The 26,746-nt window shown below is 41.9% G+C and overlaps 1 protein-coding gene across 1 annotated transcript in view; it reads right to left on the reverse strand.

Moving 5' to 3' along the window:
• Positions 1 to 290: 290 nt before the first annotated feature.
• Positions 291 to 26,746, reverse strand: part of GPC4 (glypican 4) — a 108,630-nt gene continuing 82,174 nt past the window's right edge. Inside the window, exons 3-9 of the mRNA XM_059911144.1 lie at positions 22,298 to 22,689; positions 9,631 to 9,796; positions 4,244 to 4,374; positions 4,004 to 4,150; positions 3,273 to 3,409; positions 2,436 to 2,611; positions 291 to 2,338 (exon numbers count right to left, since the gene is read on the reverse strand). Coding sequence (XP_059767127.1) covers positions 2,136 to 2,338; positions 2,436 to 2,611; positions 3,273 to 3,409; positions 4,004 to 4,150; positions 4,244 to 4,374; positions 9,631 to 9,796; positions 22,298 to 22,689 — 1,352 coding nt within the window. The 3' untranslated portion in view covers positions 291 to 2,135. The remainder of the gene's footprint in view (positions 2,339 to 2,435; positions 2,612 to 3,272; positions 3,410 to 4,003; positions 4,151 to 4,243; positions 4,375 to 9,630; positions 9,797 to 22,297; positions 22,690 to 26,746) is intronic.

Consider the following 26,746-nt stretch of genomic DNA (forward strand, 5'->3'; position numbering starts at 1 on the left):
GTTTTAAATTAAAAAACAATCTAACAAGGTCTATGGGGATAACTCTTTGAGCCACATTTTGGAGACCAGATTCATTTCTACCAAGTAAAAATAATAGCAGTCTAAGCTAAAAAGGAAATTCCTCACAACTGAGGTAGTTACTAAGTATCAGCACATTTTCCAAGTTCTCACAAGGCAGCTTAGCTATTTACAATCAATTTTTCCTCATACATAAATGGAGCGCCTTTTCAATTTTATGTCTTCTGTGATTTGTTTAAAAAATAAAAGAACAAAACACTTATACACACCAGCCAGAATATGCCTATTTTATTAACATCATGCTTTAATAAATAACTGGCTACTTCTAATAAAATTAAGCCTCTGTTGACAACAGCCCCCAATATTCCATTTTGTCCATTCTACAGAATTTGGTGTAAAAAGTTGAAGGAAATGTAGACCCTGAGCTATCAAGTAATTATGTTTCAATATAAAAATAGAGAATTACTCTTACAACTGAAGATTAAACAATAACACAAACAACCTCTCTGTGGGTTTCAGCTTCCGTGGAATTGGTTGGTATCTTAATGGCTGTCAAAGCAGGAAGAGACTTGCAGAGCGTGATTCTTTCTGAAGACTTCTGGGAACTCTTTTTAACGTGATTTTGTTACATTCTCATAGTTTTATGGGCTGTCATTTGGTAAGGACTCAAGGAAAGAAAGGGCTCCAAAGGGGCCAAGGCAGTGCTTACTTACTCTTTGGCCTGGGACGTGTGGCTAAAGGTCACCACTAAGATGTGGTCTTCTCAGCTCTACCTACTCCCACTCCTTCCCCACCCCCGACAACACATGAAAAACAATCCGGACACTCAGATCTCCCCAAGTGGGCTACTTGGCTGATAGGGTAGCACACAGCTGTGAACCATGCATGGCAAGACCCTTGCCCTTCCGATCAGATGGGGCTAGGAGAGAAAAAGACTCAAATAAGACACCTTAAATCTTTTTTAAAAAAAAACCTGGGATCCAAAAACAAACGCAAATACACCTGCTCGGACGAAAACTTTGCTTGAGTGTTGATAGTTACTCCCTGAGCCCAGGCTGTACCCCAGTTCTGGCCAGTCCCCAGACAGCTCCCTCTATATGACCGGGGTTGAAATCTGGAACAAGAAGGACCAAATGAGATTGTTGGGATATCAATTCAAGGAGGGTCAAGTGTGGACACGAAGACCAGCACACAGTGGGCGTGCTAACTTGCCTGGATAAAAAAACCAAACCAAACCAAACCAAACCCACCCCCAAACTAAGTGTGAACAGGTGATAACTAGGATATCCTGCATGCCTTATATCTTTCGAGGGAGAATGCATCAGGAATCTTCTAGATGGACTACACTTTAAGGATAAGTGGCTTCAAGAAATGGACCTGTGATCTTAGTTTATACAATCCAACTCAACCAAAATGGGTAGTCTGCAGTCTCTTCCAGTCACCAGCTATAAATGAAGTGTAACCTTCTTCTTGTATTGATGTTTGAATACAACCTGACAAGTGACTCAGAAGCCCCCTTGCGCCTTCACATTCTGTCCTAACTTAATAAAAAATTTAAAAAATGACCTCCTCTTCTCTCCAGATAAGGCAACTAAAAACAACAGGGATAACTGGCAATTTTACTGCTTGTTGGGCTTTTTCTTTTAATAAGATAACATGATAAATAAAACCTGCTTCTGTACAGCTATTTAATATTTCAGAAATACGTACATGTTACATGCCAAGAAAGGACCCTGGTTTTCTTGTAAGAAACAAGGTGAGACCGTATTGAAGAAAAAAAAAAAAACCCACAAACAAACAAAACAAAACAAAAAAAACAAACAAACAGAGTGATAAAAATCACAAATGCACAACTAACTACAGTTCTGTACCTACACTGTTAGCCACATTTAACATGATTCTGAGGGAGCAGGACTGACCTTACGTACAAGTCCCCTTTTCCCACAAAACTGAATGAAAAGACAAAGTCAGCATCTTTTAAACCAGTGGCCGCATAGTAAAAACTGTACATTGTTGTCCATTCATTTAAAAAGCAAAGTCACTAGGATGGTATAAAAGTGATAACCGGTGCCTTTTTAACTTTTTGATGATGAACACTTTTTCTCTACGGTTGAGAATTATCTCCATTCTCTCTGCATAACCAGGGCCAAGATGCAGAAGACAGTGAGGAGGTAGGGCCGGGCCCCAGCGGGGACCCCAGCGCTGCTGGCTTTATCATTGGCACTCTTCCCAGAGTGGTCAGTTGCGTTATACTCAAACTCCGAAGGGCACTGCTGATACTCACATCCACTTCCACTTCCTTCTCCACTGCTCTCATCACCTATTTTTGAAAAAAAAAAATGGAATAGAGATTTCATTCTGCTGGTTCTCATCACAAGGTATACAACAATTTGTCCTTTAGAAGCACAAATGCTTACTGATATCAAAGAAGTCCACATCGTTCCCATTATAAGCATTCTTCATTTTACTGGTCATAACTCGAAGAGCCATGATTTGACGAAGGATCAGTATGTCCGGTTTGCTGGTGTCAACCTGGACTTCCGGATTATTGCCCTGGTTGGCTAATCCGTTTCCTGTCACTGCAAACAGGTATCTGCAATGAGGAATGACCCCATTCACATGATCAGTAAAACAAAAAGTTACAGAAGATCGTCAAAGATTCCTGCCTAGGTTCTAGTATTTTCCACTGAGTGCAATGAACTGCAAGTGCTTGCCTTTCGAATAACTCGAATCTCTCCTTTTCCTGGGTATACATTATGTTTCTCCAATCTGACTGTGACCTTTTTGAAAACTACCTATTTTGCGGAGGTTGGTGGGTCAGAGTGAAGTGGGTACTTGTCTAACTTACTGAGTATGTAGGGGAGGGACACAGAGCATCATCAAGTAAGAGAATGAGACCTTTGGAGAACTGGTACTTTATGAGGCCAGGCCATCGAGCACAGGACCACAGGTATAAAACATTAAAAATAATGACACTATTAAAACAGCTCAATCCCTCATTGCAGCTGTAACACCAGCTTATAACCACTGTCACAAACCTTTGCCCCAGAACTCTTTGCAAGTAGCTGGGGGCCTTCCCAACACTTCTACAGCAGAGCCAATTCCTAAGAATGTCTAGAAGCCTTCCATGTTGTTGCCACCTACTTGTGAAATGCTTCATGCTGCCTCAACTAAACAACTGAGCAAACCTTCTCTGAAAGGTCTCCGGGCATCCAGGAAGGGAGAGATTGCACACCTGTTCGACGGAGGCTAACCTGCTTTTGCCTTTTCCATTCCAGCAGTCATCCTCATTGCCGTTTCCTGCAGCCATCCTCTCATCGTTGCAGACGTTACTAGGAAGAGAGGACCAGAACTTCTTGGCCTGTTTCAGTTTCTCCTTGACATCAGTAACCTCATTGAGAGAGAGAGAGAAAAAGAGACCTCTGTAAAACCCTAAAACTACCTACACATGTGCCTTTTTCATCACTGTAAAGTATCTCCAGAGTCTCTCTCTAGTCAGAGGAGAAAAATACAGATCACACTGATATGTAAAACGTATAAAATCACCCAAAGTATTAACAGGTGAAATAGAAGCTCTGTGAAAAAAATGCTGCCTAGTGCCTAGATCCACCGTCCGTTCTCACTCTTCATTAGAACTGCCCTCTGAGGCCCACCAGGTCTCACGCCCTGGAGATACACTGATAAGACACAGTCTCTTCTGGCAGGGCTTTTATAACTCAGGATCCAGCCTATGTGTTACCCACACTGTGAAACAAAAGGCAGGTGTCCAGATATGCCTCAGTGCACCCCACTTGTTAGCCTACGGATGAAACTTCTGAGCTAGGGAATCAAAGAGGCAGATTCATCGACATCCCTGTGCAATTTGCTGGAAAACTTCCACTTGAAAAGACCCAACAGTTGGAAGCGTCCCAAATAAAGATGCATTTTGAGCAAATGTTTTCAGTTCTTTGTCATTAAACACGGCCATTCCTGCCAAAGTGCTCACCAGTCGGTCCAAACTAGTGCCAGCTGCTGTGGTTGGGCGCTCCTCGGGGTGAAAGGGTCTGAAGCGGGCACTGAAGGCACTTTCAGAGATGGAACGGGAAATCCGACCAGCTGGGAGAGGCTTAGGGGGTCCACATCCCTGGAAAACCTGCATTGGCATAAGTGTGGTCACGTGACGGAAGTGACAGCGCAGGCTGAAGCGGGCCCCTTCCTCTCCTTTCCAGGACCCGGCCTTCCTTACCTTCTGAGACACCTGCACGCTGTTCTCCTGCATGTTCATAATAGCGTCCGAAATCTTCACATCGATGGGATCCATGACCGATTCAATGTTGAAAGGACCCTCTAACCTCTCGGCCACCATCAGCATAGCATCTAACATGAGGTTTGGGGCAGAACAATACAGCATACAAAGGAAATCATTAGCTTGGCCTTGGGTGATCAGTCTGATTATTTTACTGTCTTTGTTTCCCTTGGGGGGTGGTGCTGGGGGGCGAGGGAGAGGCATGATCATCATTAATTCATGCTTTTAGATCTATTTCTATGACACAGAACTTCATTCAGTCAGTATGTACCACTCGCTCTCTAGAGTGTGAAGTGACCAGATGAAGGCTTTATTCCACAGCAAGGAAACCCAAACGGGAACCTTCTACCACACTGATTATTCATCCCTCCATGTGTCAGTGGCTGTCGTTGTACGGCTCTGAGCTAGCTCCCAGCTGACAAACCTAAGGCTGGAAGCAGAATAACATGCCAGTTCTCCCAGAGACCTCCACGGATCTTCTCATTTCATGTTCCATTTACAAGACTCAAAAACATAAATCAGGGGGCTTCCCTGGTGGCGCAGTGGTTGAGAATCTGCCTGCCAATGCAGGGGACACGGGTTCGAGCCCTGGTCTGGGAAGATCCCACATGCCGGCGAGCGGCTGGGCCCGTGAGCCACAATTACTGAGCCTGCGCGTCTGGAGCCCGTGCTCCGCAACAAGAGAGGCCGCGACAGTGAGAGGCCCGCGCACCGCGATGAAGAGTGGCCCCCGCTTGCCACAACTAGAGAGAGCCCTCGCACAGAAACGAAGACCCAACACAGCCAAAAATAAATAAATAAATAAATAAAATTTTAAAAAAAAACCATAAATCAGTTCGAATCCTGGCATACCAATTCTTTTCTTTTTTTAAATGAAACCCTTTCAGATCCTTGAGTGCGCAGTTAGAAAATACAAATGAAAGTGCTCCTAGGAATTTTAATGACCTTCCAAATGATGACATTTTGAGAAATGCAATTTTTGTATTAAGATAAACTTCCCATTTCAAATACAAAGGCCTTGAGTTATTTTAAAGCAAAAACATGTACCTCTTTTTATTCAAATGAAAAGACAACCCAAGACGGCACAAAATCCATGTGTTCACAATGTGTGTCTTCACTAATTACTCTGGAAATCACTTTTACATTTTGGAGGAGTCTAGAATTTTTTAGGACACATTGAATCTCTTTAATGAAAAGCGCTGTATGGGTTTTCTTGTCATCCATGGTTCTTGGGATTATGAGATTTAGTATTTTTCCCTGATACTTATTGCGTAAAATTAGAAGAAATTGGAAAGGTAATCTCCAAATGAGAAAAAGGATGCCTCATTCATGACAAGCAGTGAACTTTTAAACTTGTTCTTTCCCCTTAAAGGAGAGTTAGGCTCACATTCTCCACAGCCTTCAGGTAGTCCAAGGACAGCTGCCAGAAAGAAGGGCGAGTTTCTAGAAGATGGTGTGTCTCTCTCAAAGCACAGGCCACAGCTGAACTTCTACCTAAGCTCGCTGACAGAAAGGAGTTCTGGCATCAGCAGATCAGTGAACCCAAATCTGGTCAGCAACCTTTCACTTTCCCCCGAGAACAAATGCAACCCAACATTTTAAAGCATGGGCTCATTTCTTTCAACTACCGTTCCGATGTCACAAACCACGAAAAGATGTCCGTGCAATGCAATTTTTTTTGAAAGTCGTAACAAATGAAGTTTCAGGTTGCACTGTGGTAAGCGCCAATAAACTGACACTTCCAACCTCTAAGGAAAGGCTGCCAGCATGAATCTACCATTGTGCGCGAGGAGAGGAAAGATGCATTTGATGTGCTAGCGAAAGGGGACTTTTGTAAACAAGCGGAGCACAACCTAAACGTGTTCATCATCTTCAAAGCATCGGGGCTGCCACGCCCGGAGAGCACATGCCTTCGGGGCCGAGGAGGAGTTGCTGGCTCCAGAGAAAAAGATCATGAAGGGACAGACCATAAACATCTCAAACACAGAGGTTTCAACAGGAAGGAAACAGCGCACCTCGTCACTACTTATTCCCCTAGTGGCAAGGAAAGGCCAGATCGTGAACGTGTTCGTGTGTTTGCGAAAGGGAACATAAACCCCAATTCTTCTGGCTGTTTGGTGTCTTTGTCAACTCCAGGCCAGCCGGCCGTGCACAAGGGCCCAGGAAGGGAGAGGGGCCAGGCCCTTGTCGCGCCGGTGCCATGGCGTTGCGTGTCCCGCGACTGAAGAATGCGAGTGAGGCTGTGGTCTGCCTGGAGCCTGCAGCCCGGGAGCCAAAGGCGCCCCTCAGCCCCAGGGCAAGTCCAGCCTGGCTATCCACTGGGCGCCTCCATAGAAGCGGCCGGCCCTGATGAGGAGCCCCAAGAGGAGTCCCACGATGGCCGGTCCGGTGTTGTTGCCTCTGATGGATCTAGGCTGCAGGTCTCCCTTTGCGGGGTATCTGACCGGCTCCTGCCTCTTGCCAGGAACTGGCTGACGTCCCAGCCGGCAATCCCGACCCCCTCATACTAAATTCCCAGTGGCAGCAGACACGTGACGTTCATAAGGGTGGCTAGGAGTCAAATGAATGTCACCACGACGGCAGGATGCGACGGAGAGCAAGTTGCACCTACCCGTAATTTATGATTCCCCAGAAACTGACTTTCGTGTTGGTGGTGGTGGTGGGAGTATTTTTCAAAAAGAAGGTTTCCTGTAACCAACCTCTTACGAAGCCAAGTCCAAGGTGTTTGGACTATTCGGATCCACCTTGATAAAGGTGGACGGCAGTTGAATAGGTACAGTTCAAGAGAGGGACAGAAGAGCTCGGCAGCGAGAAGGCAGAGTTGGAAAACTCATCCTCAGTCTCTTCAAAGGGTCTAGTCCCACTGCAGGATTTCAGTGCTCACGACACTCCCCCCGCCACCCGGGCAACAAAGCAGCCCCTTCTCACGAGGGAAAGCGATTCCTCCTGCACTGCGCCGCCGATAATCAGAGACCCACATCTTCAGCCTCGCGACCCGACTGGATGAACAAAAGGCAGTTTCCCGACTTAACCCCAACATCTGATTTAAAGAAGCGGGGAAAAAAGCCCTTGCCCATTCATTAACTGCAGTCATTTTAAGGGGGGAAAAATTCCTTGCAAAGAAAAAAAAAAAGAACTTATGGCCAAGGTATGTAAATTGGGACTGAATTCTATAACCACAGAGCAAATTAATTAAACCCTTGTGAAAATCCACGAAAAAGCACTGGAGATTAACAATGCCTATTACTCCTGGCCTTTTATATCAGCTTATTAGAAATAAATAATAAAACACCCATTAAAAATGAAGTTTAGATATAATTATATTCCTCCTCCCTCCAGAAAGTATCATTTAAAATAACTGAAGAAAATTGATTGTGAAATCCTACCAATTTCCACTTGGGTTGAATTTTTGTTTCATCAAAGACAACAAATGTAATTTGTAAAACACACAGCGAGAACAGTGGCAGCAAGGGAAGTCCTCCTTGATTTAGAGTACCTGGTTGAAGACGTTAATTAAGCAAGCCAGAGTATGGTTTTGATATGGACCTGCAGACTCTTGGAAAAAAATATGTAGAAGAATTTGTATTTTAAGACGAGTTTCTGAGTTATAGTTTCTGTCAGACACATTAGAAGAACAGAATAGTGTACTTCATTCCTGATGTGCCTGTAGAAAAGTTAGCCAAACTAGATCACTGTCACCAGACATTTTTGCTACTGTATGGCAAATGCTACAGCTCTGTCCAGAGAACTAGTGCATTAGATGTTACAGGGGAAAGCGGAAAGGCAAACCATCTTGTTTTTTAAAAATGAATTTAGCAAAAGTGAGCTGCAAACTTGACATTTGGGGTGGGGGTGAGAGTGGGATTAAAAAAGAGAGAAAGAAAAAACTTTCAACTTTAGATCTAGAAATGCCATGGGCTTTTATTTCCATGGGAAATGTTTTCCAGCAACAATTTCTCCCATGGCTTCTTTCTGGGCATGATTTGTGCGTGTGTGTGTTGGCTGGTCTTATGCTTTCCCTTTCATGGGATTCTGCTTTTCTGTGTGTGGAAGATTTTTTCAGGTCTTCTAGCTTTGAGCTATTTAGGCTACAATTGTGCTGAAGCGTTTAATATTCACATCTTTTTTTCTTCCCTTGTGTCAGTGTTCTCAAGAATCTGTTGGAGTCAATTTATTGATGCACTTTCAGAGTTAATATGGTAATCAGCTCTCATGCAGACTAAACAGCATTCCCCGGCTCCAATCCCCGCATTCCCCTCCCCCAAAAAACCCTCAGCAAATTGCATACGTGTTCCCATGATGCGGACAAATAAGTGAAAAATAGGTGCTTACAAAGACACTCAAATTCTACAATTATGTAAATGTAACTGGGTATGGGAGAAAAACTTGAGTTTGTTTTGGGGTGTTGATAGTATGTGGGTGAAGCCCCCACCACTAGCACCTTCAACAACCGCCACTAACATTCCGGGATTCCCATATGCATTAAGCAGGCATCGAGGGAGTCAATGACTGGATATTTCAATCATCCATAATTTGTCCTTTCCCACAAATCATAATTAACGTTCTTAGAAACAGGCCACTTTACTTCCATTGCTGGCTGGGTTCCCAGTAATGGTTTTCTAAGTTTTAGATGTAGATGAGAACACTGACCTCTAAAATTATCAGGACAAAAGTCCTTCCATTCTCACCAGAGCAGTCTGTGATTGTTAAATCTCTACAGAAACATAACCCTTAAATTTCCACAATCAGATTGCACCTGATCCAAATACCCAACAGGTATCTGGCCGTTTGCAGAAGATTTGGTTGCAATGTAACAGATATAACACTTGAAAAGCCGCTTTCACAGCTCAGTGATGGCTGTACTCCAGCATTTACATGGATACCAGCCTATGATGCAGAACTAAAACTGACCTTTAGGGGGGAAAATGTCAAAAAATCACTTTCTTGTTATTAAAACTTGGTATTCGCTGTGTCTAATGTCTAACGTCTTCAGAAATGCCACCATTAGTTCAAGGGAACATTTACCTGTAGAGTGGTGTGAACTTTGAGTACAGTTAGAACTCTGGCAAACACTACATAACGAACAGAAATTTCATCGCTGACAATTAAAACATTCCTTGGGGAATTCCCTGGCGGTCCGGTGGTAAGGACTCTATGCTTTCATCGCCAGGGCCTGGGTTCAATCCCTGGTCGGGGAACTAAGATCCCGCAAGCCACGTGGCATGGCCAAAAAAAAAAAAATTAAAATTAAAAAATAAATAAAGCATTCCTTGTGGCCAGAAGCTTAGCAATCAATAGCAACGGAAATACATTAATCGCCTGCTCACCTATGAAATTGTTCCACTCGAAATCAAGATCCCCTTGGTTGGCCAAACAACCTCTCATGATGTTGGAGCAGTAGTTGTAACAGGGTTTCACAGTCACGAGACCTTGGCAGTGGGAGCAGTAGATCATCTTCAACAGGGCATGGGTACACTGGGCTGTGGGATTTACCTAATTGGGAGAAGAAAAAGACAACGGTGGGGCAAAGATAGACACAGCAATTGCAAGTCTATCAAGTTGACTTTGAAGGCTTGGCCATGAACTTCCCTTAAGAATGAGTCGTGATGGGTCACATTTAGCAGGCCTGGCTTGCTTCCTGAAGAGCAAAATTAGATAAAGAAAAGGGGTATGCTGGGAAGAAGGCGGAGGTAGGGGTGAACACTGAATTACCTTAAACAACCAAGTTGCATATCACAGACACACTCAACTACTCACACTCATTTTAAACGGCTCAATGATTTCAAAGTCCTTTTACAAATAAATTTCCAGGATCGCCGTAAGACGCAGTAGTAGAGGTGGTCTTTACCTGCCCGCCATCCATGGCCAGCTGTGGCCTCTCCCATCACTGTGTTTGCCTTGCCAGACTGGAACTCAAGCACATCTTCTCTTCAAACACATTGACCACAAGACTGCCCTTTCAAGCGTAAGCCCCCAGTCAAAGTTTAGAAGGGTACCTCGTGTGTACTCCCTTCTGTGCCAATAGCTGCACAGAAGACAAAATTAATGTAGCCTACAGGGAAGAATGTGAATAAATTTGAACCTGGGGTTCTGTGAATGCCGTCCAAGGCTTGGGAGCAGTACAGCATAGACTGCTCAGGGAACACTTGATGAAGAGGTGGGACTTCAGCTAAACTCTGAAGAAGGGGTTGGATTGATTTATTTATTTTTAAAATTTTCATTGAAGTAGAGCTGATTTACAATGTTGTGTTTAATTTCTGCTGTACAGCAAAGTGACTCATATTTATATTCTTTTTCCTATTCTTTTCCCTTATGGTTTATCACAGGATATTGAATATAGTTCCCTGTGCTGTACAGTAGGATCCTGTTGTTTATTCATCCTATATATAATAGTTTACATCTGCTAATCAGAAGGGGTTGGATTTCAATGATCAAATGAAGGGAGAACATCGCAGTTAGGAAGAATGAAATGAACAAAAGCATACATGGTACTGAGCAGACCGTGGAATCTCAGAACGGGGTTGAGGAATTATGGGAAATAAGGTTGGCTGAGTATAGGAAGGGCTGTGTATGTGGCCAGACAGTAAAGGGGATTGAAAACCAGGCAGAAATCAAGACACCATATGGCAGGACACAGGGAGCTACTGAAAGTTCATGAACAAGGGAAGAGGCAAGGATGAAGGCGGCACCGAAGACGGATTGGACTAGGCGTCCTCTGTAGAGAAATGAGACTTGGTTTCATCTTTCTTCAATTGTTTCACCTTTCAATTGCACTTCTATAGGGTGCAATTGTCTTGGGCATAGAAGAGCCGATCCCATCCTGTCACTCATTTCCATCAATGCTTAGAAAGGATCATGGCCAGGATCACAAGCTGGCAGCTCCCCAAGAGTTCCTGTGTTCTCATTCTCTCTGCCCCACCCTCCCCTTTTGGAGTCAATATCAGAGGATTAGTGCATTCCTCTCTATCAGTACCAACCAGCTCCGCAAACAGAGACTTCTGAAAGCAGATACCACCGCAGGGAACAGATGCTGGGATACAGGGCAGTCCAGCAGTGCACTTCACCTGCTCTGGAGCGTAACTTTGGATACCACTTATCAACAGTAGCCTTAGGAACAGGAATGGGGGATTAGCACCATCAGGAGACAAACTTCACACTGTTAGGCTCCTATCTGATGTACACACACACACACCCTCTTATCTCAAACAGAACTCTAGCCTAAAAGGGGGAGGAACATCCAACAGGATGGTAGTTGTATACACCGAAGTCAACGTTCCCTGCGAACAATTAGGACTTTTCCACAGTTTTAACCAGTGCCAAATGTTTTCCTAGGCAGTAAATTAGTCCTTTTAACTACGCATTAACGTACAGTCAAATCTTGGCTAACCAATACCCTGGAGGAATAGCCAATCTGGATAGCTCAGTTTCCTGGACAGCTACAAGAGCATGCCTTTAACGTCACAGAGAGTTAGGACTTTGAAACTTTCCCACCCCTTCACTGGACAGAGGGACAAACAGGCCTGGAGAGAGGAGGTGGCCAGACAATCACAGAAGTTGGAAGGGGCCCTAGAGATCACTGAGTACAGCTCTCATATGTGAGAGATGAGAAAACCAAAGCCAAAGAGAATAATCGACCTGTGGGCAACCACCTCACTGCATATGATTCTAGCGCTGCACCTTAGCAAACACTGAAACGATTTCCCACATATATCATGTGTCCCTGCCTCTTTAAACTGAATATATGAAACTCGAATCTTAAGCATCGGTAGTTTTCTGCTTTATCTTAAATTAGGTTCCACATTGGTGAGACTGCCAAAATGGCTGGATTTTGGAGAGGTAAGGAGTTATGAAAATGCCTGTGAAAACCAGGTTAGTGTATGGCATTTTTTGATTATGATGCTTATCAGGAAACGATGGACTTGTGCGAGAAAACAATGTAAAAAGTTAACATGTCAACAAGCAGTTACTGAGCGCCTACTATGTGCCAGGGATTATTCTGGAATGCATTTGTGATTAGGTAGCAAGGCAAGTAGGAATTTCTAGACTATGAGACCTGTCCTAGAAAACACAAAGAAATTTCCAAATGGTATAGACCTTTTGGAAATAAGAAAAAATTTTAAACTCCACAATTGTGCTCAAGAAACACTTTTGGCTAAAGAAGTCCTTTCCCCTTCTTTCTCTTTTTTAAACTCTAGGAGGGGGTTCACCATATCCTTGGTTCAACTGTAAGTCAAATCATTTATGCAGTAGGCCTTATAGGAGTATCCTAAAATAGGTTGATGGAGCCTCAAGTTATAAAAGAGAGACCAAACCAAATGACACAGTAGAGTTTTATTAAAGGAAGATTATGAAGCTGGGTTTGGTGGAGTTTTTCCATTTCATTCTTTGGCTAAGTACTGGCTCATGTTCTGCACATGATTTGTTGTGTAACTACTAAAAATGATCACAAGGAACTCAGCTAAAACATGCTATGGAAACACTAAATAATACCAGAACTGGGGAAGTTATAAGAAAACTGGGATGAGAAAGGACATATGAAATAGCAAAGTTAGAGAAATTCTGTCTTTCGTCTCACAACCACTAATCAGACTACCACGCAGTGTTTTTTACATGAAGGGAATTCAGAACCTGGGAAATAAACCCCTTGTGTGGGATAAAGTAGAAAGACAAAGGTTTTTAAAACAGTCATGAGAACTAAAGAAATAGGGGTCCCCTGCAATGCTCACTCCCCCAGAAGTGATGAGACCACCCCCCAGGTCTTGGGTCCCCATTCTCACTGACCTGACCAAGTTCAGGATGGTGAACACAAAGCACTAAGGACCAGCTCTCCTTTCTGACTCTGGACTACCCCAGTGGACAAACAAAATGGCTGTCTCTCTTTTGGAATCGTCTATGGCTTCTCGGTAAAGAGCAATGTAGGTTGGTCAACAAGCCAAAGGAATACTATTGCACTGGGAAGAAAAAGCCTAATAGTATACAGTACTTCAATTTAAAATCTCCTGTGGAGTTTCTGGTAAAATCTAGCATCTCCTTGATCCAGTGATGGCTCTCGCTGTCATGTCATGATATACCAGGCCCTCAAGGGTGCTCCATTACAAGCTCTCAATGGTCTCCCCACCATGCCACGGGCAAACCTTTCACCCGAAAGCAGATATAATAGTAGACTCGTAAGCAGATATAATAGTAGACTAAGTCATACTGTGTTCTGGGGATTTAATAATTTTGAATATAAATTCAACTTCACTCACATTCTACTCCCTTGTAACACTCAAAATCAATTACTTCTCTCAAGTCCCCAAATAACTAACTTACTGAAATAATTTACACCAGAAGACCCAAGACTCAGTGGTAGATCATGCCACATGGGGATTAACAAAACGGGTAATCGTACTCTAAGATCTTCCTTTAGTCCTCACTTATGTACTGATTCTCTATGGCATGCCACGCCACTTAAAATGATCAATCTGATTATTCCTTTGGGTCACAGGTCTTGACTAACGTTTGGTATGTTTTCCTTTTATTTAGAAGGGTCTGTTGAGCCCAGATGTGACTTCCAGAATCCTTGGGGCTGGGGGAGGAGTCGGGTAGGGGATAATTATGGTTGCTTTTATAAAAGTCAGATTTTTCAGACCTCACTTAGCAATTAAATAGTTATTTCTCAAAATGACATTTAGAAAGAACTAAAGGAAGGAAAAGGAAAACTGTACACTCCTCCCTTCCTCCTTTGAACCACTGACATAAAGAATGGGTTAATGGTCTCAGAGAGAAAATGCTTATTCAGTTTCTATGGTTTCATGATCATGAAGGTAATGATGTTAATACTGAAGAGAAAAATATCCTGTTCGATGTCAGAATTAATTTTCTACTAATAGCTTTTATTGGACTTTATTGCTTTATATGATATAGAGTACTTATTATGTGCCAGGCTCCGTTCTAAGTACTTTATTTGTATTAACTCATTTAAGCTTCAAAATAATCATAGGAGATGAGTATTATTATTTCATTTCACAGATGAGGAAGCAGAGGCCCAAAGAGATTAAGGGACAAACACAACATCTTCCAGTAGATGGCCAAGATTGGAACTGGGGCAGTTTTGTCCTAGAGCAGGTACACTCAATTTCCTTGATGTATATCTTTTGAGTGCCAGACTATCGGAACCTTGAGGGCAGCACATGGGCCTGGTCCTTCTGCATAGTTCCCAGATCTAACATAGGGTATCCACACACAGTGAATACCTCAGCTCTGGGGCTGGATATTTTCTAGTGAGAATTTGCAGGTTTCAAATTTACTGACCAAATGAATCAGTTTTTATGTTGATGGGCAAGTTAGGATGCAACTGTTCTACATGGAACAATATCTGACTGGACAACTATGGATGAGATGACAGATTTTTTAATAATGACTTATGTACTCAATGCTACATCCTTACAATGGTTCAAGATGCTACAGGGATGAGAAAAAAAAATATTCACCAGAGGTAGACACAAAGAACTCAAAAGCTCAAGTAAACACTGCTGGACACAAAGAGAAAAGAGGTTACTGGAACAAAACAGGAAACTATATATTTTGCCAAAGTTTTAACAGTTTGAAAAACTTGCAGCTAAATGTAGCAGAGATGATCAATTTCTACTAGAACGTGGCATATTATTTATATAAGAAAAAGGTTTTAACAATTATAGAAGAATGAGATGGCTTGATTTGTTTACTTTGGGGGACCAGTATGATAGAAAGGGAACATCGTCTGGACTCAATATTCCTTTATTAACTCAAATCAAAATCAATCTGAGTCATTGAGCATAATGACAATACACTAATAGCCAACTTCCAAGCCTTATGAAATCTTTCAAGACTGACTAAGGTGTTTCTAAATGGTAAGGTAACAAAGAATTTAGATCTTAGGAGCTAGTCTATGTTTCATGGTAAAAGTCAGTGGAGGGGGAGGGATCCTCATTTCCTTTTTAACTTATTAAGACTCTTTTAAAAATACTCATTCCTGCGTTTCTCAGGATATACATTTAACGTGACATCTGCACTCCATTTCTGCTACAAAATGCCTTTGCAGAAAAGTCCTTTTCTCTGCAAAGACTCTCTTAATATAGATTGGGATTTTCTACCAAATAACCTGCATTTTCCAAACACCACATTAAAAACTACTGCAAGCCGCCTGAAAAAAGAGAAATCCTGGAACAGAACTCTTCACACAGCCTGGATCTCATTCCAGTAATTCAGAATGAGCCTTCAGCCACATTACACAGTGACGGCAGTCAACATGCGGCACTCAAGTTAGAAACACATTTCCTTCTAGTTTCTTCCAGTTCCTAACATACATTCACTGCAACATTTTCCCCCTGCACTGCCAATAGTACCAAACAAACAGAAAGGGTATAGATTTTTATCTGTTCTTGGTAACATAAGCACCCAACAAAAATAACAGGAAATCGTTCCCCAAATTATGGTCAAAGAAAGAGATAGGGGGACTATCAAAGAAAGAGATAGGGGGCTTCCCTGGTGGCACAGTGGTTAAGAATCCGCCTGCCAATGCAGGGGACACAGGCTCGATCCCTGGTCTGGGAAGATCCCACACACCGCGGAGCAACTAAGCCCCTGCACCACAACTACTGAGCCCGTGTGCCACAACTACTGAAACCCATGTGCCTAGAGCCCGTGCTCTTCAACAAGAGAGGCCACCGCTCGCCGCAACCGGAGGAAGCCTGCGCGCAGCAATGAAGACGCAACGCAGCCAGAAATAAAGAAAATTAAAAAAAGAAAAAAAGAAAGAAAGAGATAAGGAACCCAAACACGCTGTGAGATGTGAAGGGTTTATTCAACAACTTCCCAACTCGGTTTGATTTCAATACACAAACCTGCAAAGAAAGAAGGTGGAGATTCTCCTTTGTCCCTGATAATAGGATTTTAAACACATAACAAAAGATATAAAATAAGCTAGGATTCATTCAGGAATATTTGGAGCCACACTGTAGGTAAAACTGAAACTGCATAAATGCTTGAAAATAAGTCTTGTGTTTTAAATCAGACTCAGTTATGATAAGTTGAAACATCATTGTATCCGCCCCCTTGTAGAGGGCTCTATTATTGTTTTGAGAGTATTCAGTCCTTGACACTTCCCACACCCCTACCTTCCTCATGTCCACCCCTGTATATATTATAGTGTGTATATATATATATATATATATATATATATATATATATCCCACCTTCCTCTTTGCAATTCTAGTCTTTAAGGTTGTGTGTGAAAAAGAATATTAAATGTTGAATACATATCTACACTTAAAAGCTTTTTGTATTGCTCATTTTTTAAAATAGACATAATGATTTGGGGAAATGGCAAGCTAATTTGTGTAGTACTCTTGTAGGTGTCGGGGCATTGCGAATAGACAACAATGAAGGGGGATCAATGGAAATCGTTTTCAAGGCAGGACAGTCATTTAGACATCACAAGGCTAAGGCACCGATTTCTAATTACAGTCCCCGGAGTTTGGGGTTGGGGTATAGACACAGCCCCATTATGTCAGTGTTAATTGAAACCATGAGAATGCAACTCTCTTTGGCACAGGAGCTATTAATTTTCACGGTGCATGTAACCACTTGTGCATTTATGAAAGACCACAACAGACTTCACCCTTCCAGGCAAAACTGCTGCTGCTAGCAGGTAAATAAGAAATGTATCATGAACGATGACAAGTAAAGATGGAATAAGTAATACAAAGATGTGTAGCACCAGGGTATTCGTGAACCATCTGTTCCTAATTAAAGGGACTTTTCTGAAGTTTGAATTGCAAAGCTCAATGGAGTAAGCTGAAATCACTGGATGTCTGCGCCCAGAAAAACTGAAGCAAGGCAAGTATACTTCAAGTAAGAAGTGAGTTTCTCCTGAAGTCAGTTAAGCTTGCTGGTGCTAATAGCCTTTAAAAGGTTTAGTGATAATCAAATCATTGCTCAACAAATAACCGCAACTCTTTTGTTGCAAAAGTAAACTGGGGCTTCCCTGGTGGCGCAGTGGTTGAGAATCTGCCTGCTAATGCAGGGCACACAGGTTCGAGCCCTGGTCTGGGAAGATCCCACATGCCGTGGAGCGGCTGGGCCCGTGAGCCACAACTACTGAGCCTGCGCGTCTGGAGCCTGTGCCCCGCAACAAGAGAGGCCGCGATAGTGAGAGGCCCGCGCACCGCGATGAAGAGTGGTCCCGGCTTGCCGCAACTAGAGAAAGCCCTTGCACAGAAACGAATACCCAACACAGCCATAAAAATAAATAAATTTAAAAAAAACTAATTTAAAAAAAAAAAGTAAACTGGAGAAGCAGGGCATCTGCTCATGAAAAGAAAGTGTGAACATCTCTGAGTTAAGTATGCATAACTAGTCCCAAGACCACAATGGTTTTCATAGTTGACTTTAAAGACTTCTTTGTAGATGAAATGGGTGAGGTCTCCACCCTGAAGGGTCTTTTTCAGGCCCAAGGTAATTAATCCTACTGGACACCAAAAGAAGGAATGTATTTCTTGGGTTGCTCCAGTTCCACCCGCCAACTACATTTGGGCAACAGTTCCTACATGAAAAAACACTGCTTGGGTCCCCACACTGTTAGAGCTTACTAATTTTTCTCAATCAAATGTAGATTATTTTCAACATGTTCAATTTGAAATATGTTTTTCATAGCCAGATCATTTACTGTCTTCCCCATACCACTACACCTTAAATTAAAATCTCTGTTGAGCTGGTACTCATACTCCAAAAACGAAGGTAATGAATATTTTTTCAAATGTGCAAGTATTCCTTTCCAGCCTTCTAAAAAGAAACATTACACTGATGATATATTTTTACATAATTTGTGTTTTGGCGTCTTTAGAAACTGATTTGATGCTTGAGTGTCTTATTATTATGTAATTTAGATATAACTCAACCTAGTTGAAGGGTTTGATTTCAAGTCAGTCCTTAAGTCAAGAAGATGCTCAGTAGTAAAGCAAAACATTATTTTTTAAAGTTTCCAATTACAAACACAACATTTAAAATAGTCATATTTCTCCAAAAAAGATATACAGATGGCCAATAGGCACATGAAAAGATACTCACCTTCACTAATTGCTGGAGAAATGCAAATCAAAACTACAATGAGGCATCACCTCACACAAGTCAGAATGGCCATCATTAGAAAGTCTACAAATAAAAAATGCTGGAGGGGGTGTGGAGAAAAGGGAACCCTCCTACACTGTTGGTGGGAATGTAAATTGGTGCAGCCACTATGGAAAACAGTATGGAGGTTCGTCAAAAAAAAAAAAACACCTAAAAATAGAGTTACCATATGACCCAGCAATCCCACTCCTGGGCATATATCCGGAAAAACACTCTAATTCTAAAAGATACATGCACCCCAATGTTCACAGCAGCACTATTTACAATAGCCAGGGCATGGAAGCAACCTAAATGTCCATCAACAGAAAAATGCCTTAAGAACACTTGGTACGTATATACAATGGAACACTACTCAGCCATAAAAAGAGAATGAAATAATGCCATTTACAGCAACATGGATGGACCTAGAGATTATCATATTAAGTCAAGTATGTCAGACAGAGAAAGACAAATACCATATGATAGCACTTTTATATGTAATCTAAAAGATGACACAAATGAACTTACTTACAAAACAGAAACAGACTCACACATAGAAAACAAAATTATGGTTACCAAAGGGGAACGGGGTGGGGGAGGGATAAATTAGGAGTTTGGGATTAAAAGAGACACACTACTATATGTAATATAGATAAATAAAAAGGTCCTACTGTACAGCACAGGAAACTATATTCAAATCCTGTGATAAACCATAATGGAAAAGAATATGAAAAAGTGTGTGAGTGTGTGTGTGTGTGTGTGTGTAACGAGAAACTAACACAATATTGTAAATCAACTATAATAAAAAAAATTTTTTTAAGTCATAACAGTATTTTCCACTAAACAATTGGCAAGTAATGTTTTACTGAAAGTAAATTGAGCCCTATAGCTTGTATTCATTGTATTCTCATATAATGATACAAACATCTCTTAGGCAGACATGAGAATACAATGAATATAGAATAGGGATCATTTCTCCAAAAATTTAGGGTCATATTTGGAAATTAACTTTCTCAAACAACTTGACAAAACTAAGGTACACAGAAATGTCTTTCCTGCTTTAAAAAAATTCATACCAAAAGCAACATTGGAAATTGTGATTATTTCCTTTTGGGTCACATACTGTTTATTGCACAGGTAAGTAAGGGTGAACAGTCAATCTTATTGATTTCCCACCAATCTTACTGGTGGTGAACCAATCTTATTGGTTCTCAGTTAATTCTGGGAACCATGTCAAGAAGAATGCAATACTGGGAAGCCTCGAGTGTTTATTTACCCTGGGAGGTGGCATGACGTGGACTAGACTTCTAGCCCTCAATCTTTTAACCTGCTTCCTTGGTTCGACCACCACCTTCCCCCTCAAGTTAGGGGTTCTGGAATCTCAGTTCTCTAAAGGGGCCCCAACGGGGCTAAGAGAGGCTAACACCACCGCAGGCTTGTGTCAGCCTGGTCCTTTTTCCCAGGAATCAACTCAGAGGGGGGGATGGTTAATGTAAAGAAACCACTTTCAAACACTTGCAAAGGGTGTTCTAGTCCTTGCTTTTCTCTTTGGCACACACATGCACACGCACATAGACGTTCAAAACCACATGGCATGCATGGACTTCCCTGGTGGCACAGTGGTTAAGAATCCTCCTGCCAATGCAGGGGACGTGGGTTCGATCCCTGGTCCGGGAAGATCCCACATGCCGCGGAGCAATGAAGTCCGTGCACCACAACTACTGAGCCTGTGCTCTAGAGCCTGCGAGCCACAAGTACTGAGCCAGTGCGTCGCAACTACTGAAGCCTGTGCACCTAGAGCATGTGCTCCGCAACAAGAGAAGCCACCGCAATGAGAAGCCCACGCACCGCAACGAAGAGTAGCCCCCACTCGCCACAACTAGAGAAAGCCCGCGCGCAGCAACGAAGACCCAATGCAGCCCCCCCCAAAAAAAAACAAAAACAAAAACACAGCAGCACCTTTCTGCCTATTCAGCTTAGGATAAATGCGAGGAATTGCTGAAGGAGGGCAGATGTGTTAGGGGAACTACTATGTAATTAACTTTGATCTGGATTAACTGTGCATTGTTTAGGGACTCTGACACGAGCATATCCAAGATTAATAATGGTTGCAGAGGCGGGGGCAGCAGTTCAGGATTCAGACTATTCCTTTAATTATACCCATCATCTCCCTACTTGCTCCCACCCACCCCTCATATGCCCCAACAATTTTTTTTTTTGCAATTTATGATGAAAATATCAGGAGGAAAAGGAGTGAACAAAAATGTACTGTAAGGAATTGTTTCCTGATGGCTTATGGCTGGGAAATGGGAACACACACACAAGTGTAATAATGGAATGCAACCAACCAACTAACACTAACATCCCCCAGTGCTAACGTGCAACAGCCAATAAGCACCTAATTTTTAAAATACACTATTCTTTATCTTCACTCTGGTAAACGTAAGGTTCCTTGCTAGGGGGACCATGAATCCTGGTCTGCTCGTGTTATCTGGGTATAATTGTTTTTAAGCACCTCCTGGTTTGGACAATAAATTATATGGCTACCCTAGCTCTGAATGAACTCTCTAAGAAGCCACTGGATTTATATTTTACTGTTAGTATCGTTGTCTAGTTTCTATTTTGACCACTCCTCCAGTCCTCAGAACAACCAAATGGGCTAAAATTTGGCTTTTCCTTTGAGGGCCTAAAGGTAACAGCACTAAGATCAGTCCTGCAAAGATAACTTTGCTCCAGAATATTCTATTTCTTCACTGGCATTGAGTCACAGAGGGGTAGAGGTGGAAAGGCCTTCAAAAGGTTTTCAAATTTCATCTTTTTTGGGGGGTGGGGGGGAGTGGAGGAGCCATAGAATCTTTTCCCCCTTGAAATCATGTTCAAAACCCTACTACATACAACTGAGGAAAGCAAAGCTTCCCTGGTGCAGTCAGGAGATAAAGGCACAGATGCAGAGTCTCGCCCACTAGAAGAACCCTGTGTCTCCCTTGTCTCTCCTCAAGGAGGCCCCTGGGGTACCTCCTTAGCTGGCTCCAAAGAACAGTCTGAAAAATACTGGTCTGGTCCAATTCCTCTAATTTACAAATGAGGAATGTGTGGCTCATTTCATTTGCTCTTTCCTGCTAGTACAATTCCATTCTCTTTCCTGGTAATTCTATAAACAAAGCCATTAAGTCAAGAGCAGGTGGTCCACGTTAATTGTCATAGAAAGGTCTGTCTTCTAAAGGGCTCTGAGTATACCTTATAACAAGGAAACATATAGTAATGGATGTGAAATTCTTTTCTAGACTTTAACTAGCAGGCTCAAACATAGTCACTCAAAACAACCAAATGTGGAGTCTATCTGTATATGTTTCTTTCTCTGAAGGAGAAGCAGAATAGGTGCTGAAAAGAATATGGAGGTATTAAATCCATTTTTTGCAAGTTTTTTTGTTTGTTTGTTTTTGTGGCTGCTCGGCATGTGGGATCTTAGTTCCCCGACCAGGGATCAAACCCTCGCCCCCTGCAGTGGAAGCTCGGAGTCTTAACCACTGGATGGCCAGGGTAGTCCCTAAATCCATTTTTAAAATTAAGGTTCCAAAGTGAACACGTATCCTGCTTCTAAGAATAGCTACCAAAGAAACCACAGGAAAGAATGATGTTGATACGTGAAGATGTTCATCGCTGTATTGTTTATAGCCACATGATGCACATGTATCAGGACGAAGTGTAGGAGACAAGAGGGGAGAGAAAGACGAGAAAAGAACAGAAGAAAAAGACAATTACTGTTGAAACGATGGAATTCTACTGACTTATTTTTCCACATCTCCCAAACTTTCTTTTAACGTGAAACAAAAGAAAACAATAACACAGAATGCAAACAGCGCTTACCACCGAGACTTTGCTCACTACATCTCTTGCAACTGCTAAGCCCTGAGCAAAAGTGCGGGCTGCTACAAATGCACGAGTGACCTGGAGCTTCAGTTTCCGAGGGACGTCTCCAAAGGGCTTCAGCTGCTCCGTGTACTTGCTCACGCACTCCAGATAGTCGTCTGTGAAGTGGTACTGGGAGTTCACCAGGCGGAACATCCGCTCCAGGAGGCGGGCCCAGAAGTCATTCAGCATTTCTTCCAGGTTCACATTTCCCGCCACATAGTAGCGCTTCAACTCTTCGAAGAGATCTTTAAATAGCTCGGAATTTTGCATGTACAAGTGACCATATGTCTTCACAAACATGTCATTCAGGGATTTCTCCGCATTTTCAAGTAGTTCTTTGAAGAACTCTAAAAACAAAACCAAAAAAGAAAGGGTTCTCAGTAATTAAATAACAAAGTGCTTGCTTTTCAGGTAAATCTGAAAACTGGAAAAAAAAATCCTGAAATTAAATTGGAAAACATGCTTGTATATAGGGTGGATTTCTTTGGGGGAATTTGGCATCTCTGATCGTTTGTCAATGAAAGGAAACCTATGTCACAAAGTCACGTGTGTCTACGTCTAAGAGGGAAAAAAATGAAACTTTAAATGGACAACTTCTCAGGACTCCCTCGCTTCCTCCTTTTCTCATTTAGTCACAAGGTAAATAAAGAACTGGATAAAAATGGATACATTAAAAAAAAATGGATACATAAAGTCTAAAACATGAGGTTTCCCAGAACTTTTTACTGTAAGAATCTAAACCAAAGTGGATAATGCCTCCTCACTGTAACCTGACACCAGGACAGGTGTTTTCAAGACATGCTGTTTACTTAGACATGATTTTTTTTTCCTTTTCTCCTCCTTACATCTACATGACATATAAGAAAACTGCCTGGGAAATGCTTGAGGCCAAGAAACAGAATGAAACACGCCACATAAGCAGGAAAAGAACTTCTCAGGTGTTCCCGGTGACATTAGTATAAAGAGGGATATCCAAGGTGACCTCGGGTTCCTAAAGGATTCATACAGTAAGACCATGAGATTAAGATAACATGGAAAAATAACTGGGAAAAAAAAAGAATACCTGTGTTTTTTGGGTTTTTTTCAGATTTACTTTTTGGGCACCGCATACCCACACAGCCTAAATGTTAAAGACTTTAATCTCTTAAATACAAATGTCAAATGAATTTCTCCTGAAGCTTTTCTCAGGAAGTTCCCTGAAGAGAGGAGCTAACAATCTATCTGCAACATTAATCATTCTTAAAGACTCTATGTCTGGTATAAAAATAAACACCTCATGGTATCAAGTTTATAAGCAGGAAATGTAATAAATACCAAAGCAAAATATAAGGACCACATCAAGAAAGAAGCTGCCTCCAAGTGAACATGGAACAGAAAGGAAAATAAGACAACTCCTTCAAAGCCAGAAGAACATTAGTGATCTTCTCAAAATGCAATAGCGCTACAAAACCATTCTCTACCGTTTGCCTTTTATTTCCTGGGTTTTCTTCAGTGAGAGAAAGGGAAATCCCCATTACAACTGCACAGCCTGGCATTTTTACCAAAGTTCTCTCCCTGGAAGGAGGCCAGAAAGTACATAAGGAGCTAGGGGAATGATAATGAAAAGAGTTAGTCAAATCAGGTAGCCGGGAAGGCCGCCTCTGATTCTCTCCAAACCCCAAGTGGTTCTCGAGTGTGCTTCCATGGGCACACACCATCACCAGCGGGACACAAGTTCTTGGACCCCACCTTAAACCTACTGGATCAGAAACTCTGGAGGGCGGGACCCAGCCATCTGGCACTCTGCTATACCCCAAAGTTTGAGAAGCAAGACTCTAGCCAATGAAACTTCTCCCATTTTGCCTCTCACTAGCAATCAGCACCAACCTGGGAACTGTGCTCAACGTGAAGCATTCAGGGTAAGGGTTAATGTTTTAATTAGAGGAAAATATATTTCCAGTAAATTAGGTTTAAAATTTTTTGTTGCATTCTTGGGTGTCATTTCTTAAAGAGGTTTTGGGGATGGATTTTCTTGTGTGGAAGTATCTCTCAACTGAGAGTCGAGATGCAGGCAGCACTTTTCTAGACTTCAAAGTTGTGGAATCTTAGGGTGAGAAAAGACCTTAAATGTCATCTGGTCCACTTCCCGTACCGTCCTTGAATCACTAGCGGCCTTGCCAAGTGGTGCTGGCTTTCACATACTGGAAAAATAAAGCCTGGTTATTGAGATCAGTGTGGAAGCCTTGTGTCAATCCAGTGCTACTAATATTTCACCATCCAAAAGAGCGCATTCCAAAGGCAACCATAGGTCCTTCCTTAGATTGGATTTTTACTATATTGCTCATAAAATTGGCACACATCATTTAGTGTAGAAACAGGATGTTGAGAATTATTTGACTTGTGCTTTCATGACTCATTAAATAAGTAATTCTGAATACTCACTTGCGTTTCTAATGAATGCTGGTTTTAAGGGTTGGGGCAGAGTGGCATGTCGAGCTCAGTTTTAACTGAAAAACACTATGAAATGTCACTACTTTTTTAGGCTTAAAAGTGTTCCAGGTCAAAGAAACGCTAAGACACTGAACATTTTATGGAAAAAATAAAACATTCTTAGAGATCCTCATTCAGGTCAACAGCCTATGGGTCGGTGTAGTTATTTATAATACAGCTACTTCAAAGTACAAGAGCAATGATCCAACGAAGAACAGGACTGATTTTAACCCAGCATGCCCTCTGTCCAATATCACAATGGACCTTACTTTATTTCCTGGGACTCAAATTCTGCTAGGAAGGTCGTGTGTGTGTGTGTGTGTGTGTGTGTGTGTGTGTGTGTGATGTTAGCTTATATTTTCAGAGTTTAGTTTGGTGCTGTATACATATTAAACTCTAATTCATTTAATCATCCAGAAAATTGATTTCCTTTCCTTCACATTTTAAAAGATTCTTTAGTGTGGCCGTGTAAGTTGCAAATATAATTCCACTGAGTAGATTATATATAGAAATTCTACAAAACTGATATAAGGAGTTAAAATCTGCTAATTTGATCTCTCCAAATAGCTATGTAATTTGACAAGTATGTACTAAGTGGTTGGTATGGGCTCAAATCAAAGCACACAGCTTTGCCATGCATCTTAACCTTCCTGCCCAATGAGACTGTAATGAAAATTTCTAGAACGATGAATTTTCTCCATCCAATTCACCTTTACTATACCCGCCACTTTCCACACATGGTTTTACGGAGGCACCAGAGATTTTTAAACCGTCTATAAAATCCTTAATCTTTCATTTCATACAGCAAGTTTTTTTTTTAATATTCATCTATTTCACCTGCGAAGTCAACAGAACAAAAGTCAAGCGAACCAAAAGACCCAAACTCATTTCTCCTTAGACGTGTTCTTACTGGCCCTGGTAAATGGGGCTATTCTACCTATGCTTTTTGTCTCAAAGAGATCTTTTAAGGGTGGCAGACATAATTTAAATGCTAAAATCCATACCAATTAGGTACCATATCAATCAAAGCATAATAATTTGCTGTAAGAAAAAAGGGGGGAAAAACTTTTACATCTATTTCTCCTATCAAACTAGCCGCTCTCATATGTTCTTGTAGATTCCTTAACCTCTCCACCTCCCCACCCTTCTTCCCACATTTCCTTCTACAATGGGGGATAGAACACAAATTAGACATTCAGGATCTGGTCCCCAGTCACCAAGAGCAACTTCATTCATTGCTGCAAAGCTCATCTCCACTTTTCCCCCCATTATTTAGAACTCAGAATCAGATCTTAACTGCTGAACAAAAACTGTGCAGGTCTGAGACACCTAGCAATCATCCCATTGTAAACATTATGCCTGAAGCCAATTATAAGACACTTGGTGGCTAAGAGAGAACCAGCCAGGAGCAGTGTAAACCAGAGTTCCACCAGGATCAGAAGCTGACTTAACTGGAATTCAGATCTCCCTTGCAGCAACTGCTTGTATTCATGAAAAATGCTGCTCTGAGAGTCCGAAAGAAGAGTGAGAGAGGAGACAGTTCATAAGCATTTTAAATATGGTGTCTGTGAGCAGGGTTTATTTCTCCTTCAATTTTCAGTTCGAGGGCTTAAGGATTTATGTTCCAAGGATGAAGCAACTGCTACGCCTAGGGCTCATGAATGACCACAACATAGGAGTGGAAATAAACAGTTTAACGTGCTAGGATCTAAAGCAGCATGACACAGTGGGAAAAGCATGGGCCCTCTCATTTATGAGCTGTGTGACCTTGACGGGACAGAAGATCTAAACTCTCTGAGCCTCTGTTGCTTCTTCTTCCATAAAATGGGGCTATTACTGCTCACCTCATATGGATAATGGCTAGCACACAATAGCTGCTCAATGAATGGACACTATTCATAATATGTGAAATGATGTTACTGTCACCTTCAGAGT

This window comes from Balaenoptera ricei, chromosome X (assembly GCF_028023285.1).
Source record: "Balaenoptera ricei isolate mBalRic1 chromosome X, mBalRic1.hap2, whole genome shotgun sequence".
NCBI lineage: Eukaryota > Metazoa > Chordata > Mammalia > Artiodactyla > Balaenopteridae > Balaenoptera > Balaenoptera ricei.